This window comes from Pygocentrus nattereri, chromosome 12, assembly GCF_015220715.1.
Source record: "Pygocentrus nattereri isolate fPygNat1 chromosome 12, fPygNat1.pri, whole genome shotgun sequence".
In the NCBI taxonomy this organism is placed as follows: domain Eukaryota; kingdom Metazoa; phylum Chordata; class Actinopteri; order Characiformes; family Serrasalmidae; genus Pygocentrus; species Pygocentrus nattereri.
In genome coordinates, this window is record NC_051222.1 from 23,512,942 (window position 1) to 23,525,018 (window position 12,077).

General features: G+C 38.7%; 1 protein-coding gene across 4 annotated transcripts in view; it reads left to right on the top strand.

The window, feature by feature from the left end:
* grin2bb (glutamate receptor, ionotropic, N-methyl D-aspartate 2B, genome duplicate b) overlaps positions 1 to 12,077 on the top strand; it is a 143,004-nt gene that overhangs the window by 99,392 nt on the left and 31,535 nt on the right. For all 4 annotated transcript variants that reach the window (XM_037543379.1, XM_037543380.1, XM_017699105.2 and 1 more), the window contains exons 7-8: positions 7,140 to 7,254; positions 7,564 to 7,772. In XM_037543379.1, the coding sequence (XP_037399276.1) occupies positions 7,140 to 7,254; positions 7,564 to 7,772 (324 nt within the window). The remainder of the gene's footprint in view (positions 1 to 7,139; positions 7,255 to 7,563; positions 7,773 to 12,077) is intronic.

Consider the following 12,077-nt stretch of genomic DNA (forward strand, 5'->3'; position numbering starts at 1 on the left):
TCTCTCTCTCTCGCTCTCTCTCTCTCTCTCTCACTCTCTCTCTCTCTCTCTCTTTCTCTCTTTGAACACACACAGGCTTCATCCTCACCCTCACTCGCCTCCCAAAATAAACCCTGTAAAATATTCAACGCTAAATTTGGGATTTGGGGAGCTACATCTGTTGTGAAACAGCAGAATGTAAAAGAACTCTGCTATAACTTTTGACGCTGCGGTTACTGAGCCCCAGGCCACTGCTTGATTCGCCATGCTCTCAGAAACACTGAAACAAAAAAACGTACATTTCCAGTATTTACTGAATTATTAATTAGTTAGAAGGCTGTTGTACTAATGTATGGATGAACTTCATTGTAACGAAGGAAACAGATCAGAAGCATGTTGAACGTTTTGTATATATAATTCTGCATATATGATGTTACATTGCATATCATTGCTGTCATATCAAAACCTTTTTTTATATTATGACTACTTTAAAAAAATAGACACAACAGATTAACTGATATTAAATATTTAATAAGGATTTAATAAGGGCCAAAACAACTTTTGATTCTTAAATATTTTTCACAATTAAGATTTGTGCAGGGATTCAGATTTTATAAAGAACTGAATATTCCTCTTAGACACAGAAAATAGTCTTTTATTAATTAAAGTGTGGCTTGGAAAATTTGGGAGATTGTAAATATTTTAAAGATTACTTAATTTGCTGATTATGAAATCTTCATTACACCACACAAAAAAATCTTGTGAAGGACATTTAAAATTTCTTAGCAATGAAATCTCAAACATATGAGCAACCACACATTTTAAGAATTTGTGATTAAAGTCATCATAGTTTTCAAATCTTCAGGTAGTCTAGGCTACATGTTTACGTCCTTGATAACCCCTTACATTTCAAGGACCCCTAAATGCATGTTAATGGGTTTGGTGTAAATCCTGATGAATTCAAGTACATCTTAAGTGCTCAGGATATGTAGTGCCTTATGCTCAGAAAAGCATATTGTTTGTCATGATAAAAGTATCTCGATAATAATATCATCATATTGCCTACCTCTAATATGACAGTAATACTGTGCAGCCATGGCTCAGTAACAGTATCATGAGTTTGGCTTGAATGAAAGCGCCTCTACTGTCTGACCCCTGCTGGACCTAAACAATTTGTTTTCAGGGCAGTAGGGCCAGTAAAACTGACGGTCCATGCTTGTGTTTTGTCATTCTGGCCCACGCACTGCATGCTGTCGTAGATCTGTCAGGACTGGCGTATAGCTGTGGAGGTCTAGGGAATGGTCAGGGCAGACGTAGCAGAGCTGTGTGTAAACATGAGAGAGAGAGACAGAGTGACAGAGAGTTTGAACAGGGTTTATATGTTCTTCTCTGTTTGTATGTTTCCCTGTTTACCTTTGCGATGTTTGTTTGGCTGTCAAAACTCGTCTCTCCATCTGTCTGCGTTACATCTTACCCCTGTGTGCAAACGCATGCATCTCCATGTTACTGTCATAGCCCCTCTGTATCTGTGTGTGTTTGTGTGTTCACGTTTTGGGAATCTGAATTATCTGTCCATAGTAACTCTGATACATGGGAATTTGTTTAGGCTAGAGGTGAGTAATATGATTATGTTTTATGGTTATCACGATTCATTTTTATCATGATATGCAATATACTTTTTGGAGCATATCTTGGACATTGTCAGTACTTATTTCATTGCAAACAGGTCATAAATAGTACCCACACATTTGTACAGCAGAAGAACTGTAATTGTGCATTAAAGTGTGAAGAAATATGTTCTCTGTGCACATTGTACACAAATTAACTTTTACTTTATAGGATAGGTTTTTTGTTTTTACTTTAAAAGTCAACAAAACATGCAAACCAGAAGTGATGCAGGTGAGTCTTTATCTACAGGCTTTGGCCTCTGGACCCACTGCCCTGCATGCTCAATAAGTCACTTTACTACACTATAGGTCAATGCTGAAAGATGCTAACCCACCCTGGCTCAGAAGCGGGCGGATGTCTGTCTGTCTGCCTGTCTGTCTGTCTGTCTCCTGAGTGTACGTGTGCTGGTGTGTGTATTTTTAATTAAAGCGGATTGTGGACTGTAGATTAATTACCTTACTTACACAAGGCTTAAAGCATGTTGCAGGGGGGGAATGCCATAAAATCATCAAACCGTGTCCCAGGAGGCCTACGGATCCACACACACGCACACACACACACACACACACACACACACACACACACACACACACACACACACACACACACACCTGCCTGTGAGCACCAAAGCAGAATCGGCCACTGCAGCTGTGTTGTCATATCCTACATTTTAGTGGAGCAGAAATTACAGCTACCTAAATCCTGATTAGCTGCTCTGCTGTAGTGATGTCGTCATGCCGCCTCGTGACTGTCATTCCAAATCAGTCAGAGATTAGTGACGCCCTCTTGTAGATGCTGCGCAAAGAAAAAAGGCAGCGTGAGTGGCTATTATCATTGGTTGTGGAAGGGGTGGGGTGCTATTATTCACTTCCTGCAAACCCCTCTTTCTTAAACCTGGCCCAGCCTAAAGTGGTTCAAATTGGTTCCTGTTTGTTTTTTTAGAGAGCAATACAAAACCTCAGTAAATGAGTCTGAGGCCAGAGAACTATACAAAACTGCAGGTTTCTGGACCTTTAGTGCAGGGTGAGCATAATTGCAGTGGGCCAAGGGCCTTAAGACAACACAGGCTGTTGTTGTTGTTGTTGTTGTTATTATTATTATTATTATTATTATTATTATTATTATAAGTACCTCCGTTGACGTAGTTTTTGACTCCTGGTCACAATATCCTGTTTTCTGTTTGGAGCTAGCTAGCTTATTAGATGTACATTTTCTTATAATTAATTTACATTAAAGTCAGTAATGTTTTTGCTTTCTCTCTTGAAGTCACATTTTTCACATTGGAAACAAATTGTAATATACAGTATTTGGCCCGTGGGCTTCACTTTTGCCAGCTTACTTTAGTGTCTTTAAAGGCCACTTTAAAGACGTACTCTGGCATTTTTCAACATAATTTCAATTTGCATTTTCCTTTGCTCAGAACAGAAAACCTGTTGACTTGAAACTCACCTATAACAGAAGACATTGGTCATTGCTAAATTTTAAGTACATGACTGTATAGCACCAATGAGATGGATGAGACGTGAGAGAAATAAAACTGTTCATGTGAAGTTTTATCCAACTTTTGAACACTGAAGCAACGCAGTGGAAAAAGTAGTTCTGGCTGCTTTCCAGCTGTGCGCGATCAGACAGGAAAGCTTGTAAAAAGGCTCTGCCCACACAACTACACTGGTAACAAATTCCTTTCTGCTGAAAATGAGTCCCATCTCTGAAAGAATGAATTGTAATCATATACAGCTTCATTTACAAATAACTCTGACTAACAAATCATGAAAGTGATTTGCAAAAATGTGTTCCACATGAACATTTACTGGTGGAATACTGCATTTACTCAGTGATTTCAGTAAAAGCATTGTCTGTGGTAACTGACTATGCTACAGTTACTGCAAACAGACACCAGAGTAAAAAAAAATTGCTGGAGATATTCCTTCATTATTTTTCATCTTTACATGGTAGGATGTGCAGAGAACGCAGGATATCTGGCATGCTTTGCTCTTGACAGCTGATCTAGGAACAGTTTCCTCGGTTCCTAAACTCAGTCGTCATAAGCGCCGCGAGCAGCGCAAAAGGGTGATTTCTGCAAACACTGTTCTATCATGTCTCTATATTGATCCGTCTATATTTATAGAGAGCAAGATTTATTGGGAACTTGTGTATCATGTCCCTACCCGCGAGTGGAAAGAGAAAAGGGGGGGCGAGAGAGGGAGTGAGGGACAGATGGAGGGGTGTGGGGGCAACATTCTGGGTACGAAAGATATACTCTCTCTCTCTCTCTTTCTCCCTCTCTCTCTCTCTCTTTTTCTGGTGAGATTATTGTTCCCATGGCAACGCGGCAGATTGCTAGGAAATCACTGTGGTTGTGGGCACCATGGTAACACATTTCATATGCCGGTCTCTCTCTCTCTCTTTTCTCTCTCTCCCTCTCTTTCTCTCTCTCTCTCTCTCTCTCTCTCTCTCTCTCTCTCTCTCTCTCCCCTTTTCATTCTCTCTCGCTCTGTCTTTCAAATCACGATACATGCGTATCAATCATAACGCACACGCAGTGCAGTCAATGCTCACTTGCAGCTTTCCAGGGTCCTCACTTTTATATCTTTTCTATGTTGCTATTTCTTCTGTGTTTTTTTTTTCCACACACAGGGCAGTGCCTTGGTAACCATAGATGCTCTCAAGCAGCTTGTTGCCCTGTTACCCAATATAAAACTAAATGTACAGTAAATGTATGTAAAAATAAAACTAATGTACAGCTCCATGTATTATTACTATAGAGGTTAATTGCTCCCTTTTCTGTTACTTGAATGGTTGGACTGTATCACTGCTGTAAATGTGTGAGATGTCTTAAACCTTTACTGCAGGGTTTTACATATACATATACATTACCTCATATAAATGTATTCTTCTCTCTCTCTCTCTCTCTCTCTCTCTCTCTCTCTCTCTTACCCCTCATTTAGAGTAGATAGTTATTTCTTGCGTGGTGAGTCTTTTTTGAGGCTGAGCGTTGTCATGGCAATGGCAGCCTACAGCTCGAGAGCAGGTCGGGAGGGGGGCTGCGAGGAGAGAGGGAAGAGAGAAGTTTTCACTGGCAGTGACACAAACTTGTTGACACACATACACCGTGATACTAACACCCTGATGCAAATCTGTGTGTCTGAGCACTGCAGGGCACAAACACACACACACACATGCGTACACCTGGCGACGGACTGATTCACAGCCCCTGTCTAAAGTGGGTCAGCCGCTGTTTGTCACAAACTATAGAGCACACAGAGAAATTTATGCCTCACCAATTCTAACATTAATGTGACAGTGTCTATTTCTAGGTGATGCGCATGGTCTTTTAACTGTTGAAATAAGGCATGTAATCAGCAGCACCTTTTTATAGAACCTGTGGGAAAAAACCTATTTCAAGCTATTATCGTTTGGCATTACCTTTTGTCACCAGTCTGAGCTCATGTAGTTCATAATCATTAAAGACCTTTTCCCTGCCTAAATGACCACTTTTACAAATTGACCTATCCATGCTCGACCCAGAAACTCACTCATTCATAGAAACTATTGTGAGATTGGACAAGCTTTACAAAACATTGGCAAAAATCTTGCTTAAATTAATGACTTTAGATTAGAGTTTAGGTTCACTATGTAATGTTAGTTTAGAAAATCATAATTGGTAGGTTAGAAACAACAACAGCAAATTTGCCTGCATGCTAACATTAACATGATGATGCATCAAATAAAAATAATTTAAGATCAACAAAGCACTCTAAATGTAGATATTTTGATGTAACTGAGTTTTGAGTAAATAGTTGTTTCCTGTGATTTCTTTTTAGGGTTGGATAGGATTTTGCTATTTATGCTGCCTTTCTGAGTGGAGTATGAATAGGTCAGTTTCTAGGCTCCATGGCGATGCAGATGACCAGCTGCTTTCAGTGTAGAAATAGCACATGTAATCAACAGAACCTTTTTATGCAAAGCATCCATTATTTTTGGCAGGCACCTTTGTCGCCAGGTTAACCTCTTGTTATAAATGATCATTATAGACATTTTTCGTTTTTAACATGACACCTGTTACCATTTTCTAGTCTTTCTGCTTACAAAAAAACGTAAAATAAAGTAATGCAAAGAAATGTAATACACTGAATTGATGTGCACATCATCTCTAGTAAATCAGTTCATTTCTTTTTTCACTGTGAAAAATAGATGAACTTCTAATCAAACTATTCCAACACATTATTGACTGTCACCTTTTTCACCAGGCTGTTTGTTGTTCATAATCATTATAGACCTTTTCCTTGTTTGCATGACATCTGTACTGTTTACTCTGTTAGGGGGTATTTTTTCAGGAACTCTAGACCTTCCCACTGGCTTTTCCACTTGAGTTGAGCTAAAGGTTATGATAATGATCTTGTGACCAGGAGGCCACCAGATCAGCGTTCTCTCACATTATCCACTCTGTCACAGCTTCCAGCACTGAACTGGCTGTTTTGCTTTTACAGAGACCCATATACTGTTGTGATGTGTGAGCGCATTACAGGCACGCATATACACTTAGAGCGATATATCATAGCTTAAACACATTATAGTTTAAAAGTGTTAGTCCTTTAAGCTCTGCTGACTGCCTTCTATATTAGTTTCTCTACTGACAGTTCCATACTAGTTTCATAGAACTGAATAATTTGTAGTAGTTACTCAATAATTCCTACTATACCTTGGGTTAGTTCCAACCACATGATGTGATTGACTGACAAGCATTATGTGACTATACATTTTTCTTGGTATTGGTGCTCTAATAGCATAAAATCCAAACAAGTATCACTCCACAATATTCCCTTGTAAACTAGTGATGGTCACCAGCATGTAGACTGTTTAATGGAATTCATTAGGTGTTTTTTTTTTTTATTTAAAAAACTATTTTTTGTTTATTTTTGAGATAATAAAAATATTAATAGTGATACTGTGATATAATCACAATAATATACGGAAGGTATTGCTAGATATGTGAGACTGCCATTCTGACATTTAATCTGCTATGTTAAAGTGATTTCTCAATGCTATTGTTTTACTGCATTTTTGATGTTTAAAAATGAGGTTTGATAAGGTTAAAGATAAGCTAGGTGGCTACAGTGCAGTTCTAAATGGTAACAGTTGGTTAAGGATTCCAGATGGTTACAAGTGGTTAATGATTATAGATGGATACAACTGGTTAAGGATTGTAGGTGGTTATAACTAGTTATAGGTTCTATATTGTTACAGCTGGTAAATTATTCCAGATGGTTACAAATTGGTAAGATAGATACAACTGGTAACAAGTATTTTAGATTAGATAGTTGAAACTGCTTTGAGATTTTTGGATGGTTATTTTAACAGGTTTTGGATACTAGACGATTACGACTGGATAAAGATTCTGGATTAAATAGTGGTGTAGGGTTCTTGATGGTTGCAGTTGACTGAAGATTCTAGATGGTTACAACTGACTGTTACATTCTTTGTTTCCTCAGATACCTCATGAACGTAACCTTCGAGGGGCGCAATCTCTCTTTTAGCGAAGACGGCTACCAGATGCACCCTAAGCTGGTTATTATTTTGCTGGATAAGGAAAGGCAGTGGGACAGGGTGAGTACATCTCTTTTCCTTGCTTTCTCTCTGGCATTCTTTCTCACTTTCTCTCTCACGTTGTCTCTCAAAACATTGCACCTCCCTGACGTCATAATCATTGCTGTCCCGTCTTTGTGTCTTTGTACTTTGTAAATTCCCGCTATTCAGACATATTCAAATCGAAGGTGCATTAATCCGACCCTGACCTTTTAGACACACGTTTTATCTCCCTCTGCCCCACTCGCCTTTTCTCTCTCTCACTCTCTCTCTCCCTGTCTCTCTCTTTCTTTCTCTAACCACTCTCCTTCTTCCCTGCTTGCTTCACAGGTGGGAAAGTGGGAGAATGGCTCGTTGACTATGAAGTACCATGTGTGGCCGCGCTTCGAGCTCTATTCGGATGCTGAGGAGAGGGAGGACGACCACCTGTCTATAGTGACTCTGGAGGAGGCCCCGTTCGTCATTGTGGAGGACGTGGACCCCCTCAGCGGCACCTGCATGAGGAACACGGTGCCCTGCAGGAAACAGCTCAAAGCCCAGTGAGAGGCCCATTGACCTACTTCACTATCAGAGCCTTTCGATTTGTTACTGGGGAGGGGGAGCTCATATTAAATGGAAAAGCTGTCCTGTTTTCTCTTTAGTCTTAGGTAACAGGCAATGTAGTGTTAGAAAGCTAATACTTAAACATTGTTTTGCTTTTTCAGTCAAGTGAGTTTACAAACTAATGTGAGGTACTTTATAGATAACAAAAGTAACTGAATAGTTCATGTCTAGATTGCATGTATCCATTACAGAAGCAGACAAATTGTTACTGTGTGCAAAAAGACATTTTCAGAATTCACTATTCAAATCCTGTATCATTTTTATTTAATGAATTAATTTAAATATTGTTGGAGGCTAGCCAGTATGTTATACAACAGATACAGTGCACTAGAAAGAACGAAGGAAAAAAGGAAAATGAAATGGATGTTATCCAATTATGAAGTGCAGATCATTTCATTATTGGATAACATCCAATCAGCTGTTTGTTACTATACAATTTGTTAACTGGTTAACTGGCTGTCTAAAATTAGTCAAAATCTCTTGTCTAGGAAAAATGCAGTTAGTCAGAACTACTAAGAAATACCTGATGCACTCAGAAAAGCATATTGTTGTTGAATGTTTTTGGGATAACAGTTGCATACCACTGTGTCACCCACTGCTAGTGTCGAGAGGAAATGTGTCAAAACTCATGAGGGCTTGTGTCACACAAGAATAAAATCTCAGGAAGGAAAATAAGTGGCTTCTAGCTGAATCTCACTGACAATAATATAAAGGTAGTTAAGCAGGACAGTTGCATCCTGATACTTCACACATTTATGTTGAGAGGCTTTCCAGATTTGTTATGGTTTATTGAGCTTAGATTCAGGACCTCAGAGTGGTAGAAGAAAGTAGAGTGATCAAAATGGTTTTGTATTTTGTGTTTCTTGATTAACTGAGGACTTTGATAGCACTAACATATCATGCCATGGCTAATGTACATGGATTATTCTACTGAATTGGTTCAAAGTCAGAATTGAAAACTCATTTTGGACTTTTAACTTACTTAGTCTTCAGATTAAATCTTTTTACTTTGAGTGACTCAATGCCCTATTTATGTTTTTATGTGAACTTTAACTAATTGTAGAGGTAATTTTAGCTTATTTTGAGCAAAACTTAAAAATACCTGGCAAAACTAGCAAACACAGATTTGAACAATTTGTATGATATTATACACAAGAAGTCATAATACTTTTCATTAATACACAGAAAAGTATAGTTACCTGCAGAAAATATGTTTGGGTAGTGACAGTTCTTAAAGAGGAACTTGACTGATTTTTCAAAATATCTTTATAATTTATTGGTTAACATGTCAACAAAGTCATTCTGAGAGATTTGGTATGAAAAGCTTCCTTCAGGAGAAACTTACAGAGTCAGAATAGTTTGCATTGGTGATGATAGGAACCAGACATCTGAAGTGTTTAATGCTCTAAGGTCACAAAGTTATTACATGAAATGGTTATGAATGCTTGGCCTGATGTCTGAGACATTGTTTTACAATAGGTGTGTTATAAAGTTTTAGAATAAAACATACTTTGATCAATTAATTTTAATCCCTTCATGGTGGAGGGATGCATGAAGATTGTTTAAAGGCAAAATAGCCCCCAAGGAAAGCTTATTTATTTATTTATTTTTCAGATTGACCATTACTTTAGCAACTTATATAACTTAATATTAAAACACGTTTAGGTTCACTGGTGGTTTTAGATAGTAAATAAATTGGCTACATACAGTATCTCACAAATGTGAGTACACCCCTCACATTTCTGCAAATATTTTATTATATTATTTCATTGGACAACATTATAGAAATGAAACTTGGATATAACTTGGTCAGTGTACAGATTGTATCGCAGTATAGATTTACTGTCAATAGCTGGCAACACAACTGTGTACACCTCACAGTGAACATGTCCAAATTGAGCTCAAAATGTCAATATTTTGTGTGACCACCATTATTATCTAGCACTGCCTTAACTCTTAACCCTCTTGGAATTCACTGGAGCTGCACAGGTTGCTAATGGAATCCTCTTCCGCTCCTCCATGATGGCATCAGGGATATATGGTGCATGTTAGACATCTTGCGCTCCTCCTCCTTCCACTTGAGGATGCCCCACAGGTGCTCAATTGGGTTTAGGTCTGGAGACAAACTTGGCCAGTCCATCATCTTTACCTTCATCAAGGCAGTTGTCATCTTGGATGTGTGTTTGGGGTCATTATCAAGTTGGAAAACTGCCATGCAGCGCAGTTTCCGAAAGGAGGGGATCATGCTTTGCTTCAGAATGTCAAGTACATGTTTGAATTCATGTTTCTCTCAATGAATTGCAGCTCCTCAGTCCTGGCAGCACTTATGCAGCTCCAGACCATGATGCTACCACCACCATGCTTGAATGTAGGCAAGAGACAATTGTCTTGGTACTCCTCACCAGGGTGCCAGCACACTTGCTGGACACCATGTGAGCCAAACAAGTTTTTCTTGGTCTTGTCAGACCACAGGACATGGCTCCAGTAATCCATATTCTTGGATTGCTTGTCTTCAGCAAACTGTTTCCAGGCTTTTTGTGTGTCAGCTTCAGAAGAGGCTTCCTTCTGGGACGACGGCCATGCAGACCAAGTTGATGCATTGTGCAGTGTATGGTCTGAGCACTGACAGGCCGACCTCCTATTTCTTCAACCTCTGCAGCAATGCTGGCAGAAGTCATGCATCTATTTTTTTATATGACACTGAACATGTGTACACAACTTCTTTGGTCGACCCTGTTGAGGCCTGTTCGTAGTAGAACCTGTCCTGGAAAACCATTATATGGTCTTGGCCATGCTGTAGCTCAGTTTCAGGGTGTTAGAAATCTTTTTATAGCCTAGGCCATCTTTGTGGAGAGCACCAATTCTATTTCTCAGATCCTCTGAGAGTTCTTTGCCATGAGGTGCCATGTTGAATATCCAGTGGCCATTATGAGCGAATTGTACCCAAAACACCAAATTTAACAGCCCTGCTCCCCATTCACACCTGGAACCTTATAACACTAACAAGTCACATGACACCAGGGGGAACCACGACACGAGTGGGTACAATTTGGACATGTTCACTGTGAGGTGTACTCACTTGTGTTGCCAGCTATTTAGACATTAATGGCTGTGTGTGGAGTTTATTTTCAGAGGAGAGTAAATCTGTACTGCTATGCAAGCTGTACACTGACTATAGTACTGTACTGTCAAAACATAAAAACAATATAAAGTAACAAGAATTTCTTGGATCCATATTTTTCCATGACACCTTCACAGCCACCACAGAGACTTGTGAATATCATCAATGACATCATGAGCACAATTTACTGAAGCACTGATTGGTCAAACCAGGAGCTGCTTTTTAACTACATATAATACTGGGCTTCCTTGAAGGGAGGTTTGAAAATGGTTTAACAAACACACTAACGTCCATAAAATCACCATTTATTATACATATATATATAATAGCACATAGCAGTGCAATCTCCATAGATAGACAGAGGCAGTAGAATGAGTCATACAGAATTTATGTCTGGCTAGATCTACCCCATCAACTGTAAGTGCTAATATTGTGAAAGGAGGTGTCTATTAGCAACAACAGCTCAGCTGAAGACATGTCTTGAGTTTGGTGTGGAGGAACTCCAGTGGTCTGTACAAATCCCTGACCTCAATCCCACAGAACACATTTGGGATGAGCTGGAACATCAGGCCTTTATGTCCAGCATCAGTGCCTGATCTCACAAATGTTTTTTTGACTGTGTGTACACAAATTCTTGTAGAATTCCCCAAAATCTTGTAGGAAGCTTCCCAGAAAAAGAGAAGGCAACTCTATATTAATACCTGTGGTTTTGGAATGGGATGCCCAATAAGCTCAAATGGGTGTCAGCTGTCTACATGTTTTGGCCATATAATGTATCTCAACTATTGGATTATGCAGATATTATGAAACATGAAAATATTCTGAAAAAAAAAATACATATATACATATATATATGTGTGTGTGTGTTAATTTAATTTAAATGTTAAACTCATGAGAAATCAAATGAGAAATCTTTTGACTTCAATGAAAGTGGAAATAAAACTGGGGGTTAGGGCTTGGGACAGCCATCTGTCAACAGAAAGAATGCTATAAATGATTCTTTTGTATATATTTTGCTTAATAATTAATCTACATTAATGTCTTAGCTTTAAATAGATCATAACATAATCCTTGTAAATATCTAAAGTGTGGACACTTAATTTTTTTTTCTTTTTTCTGT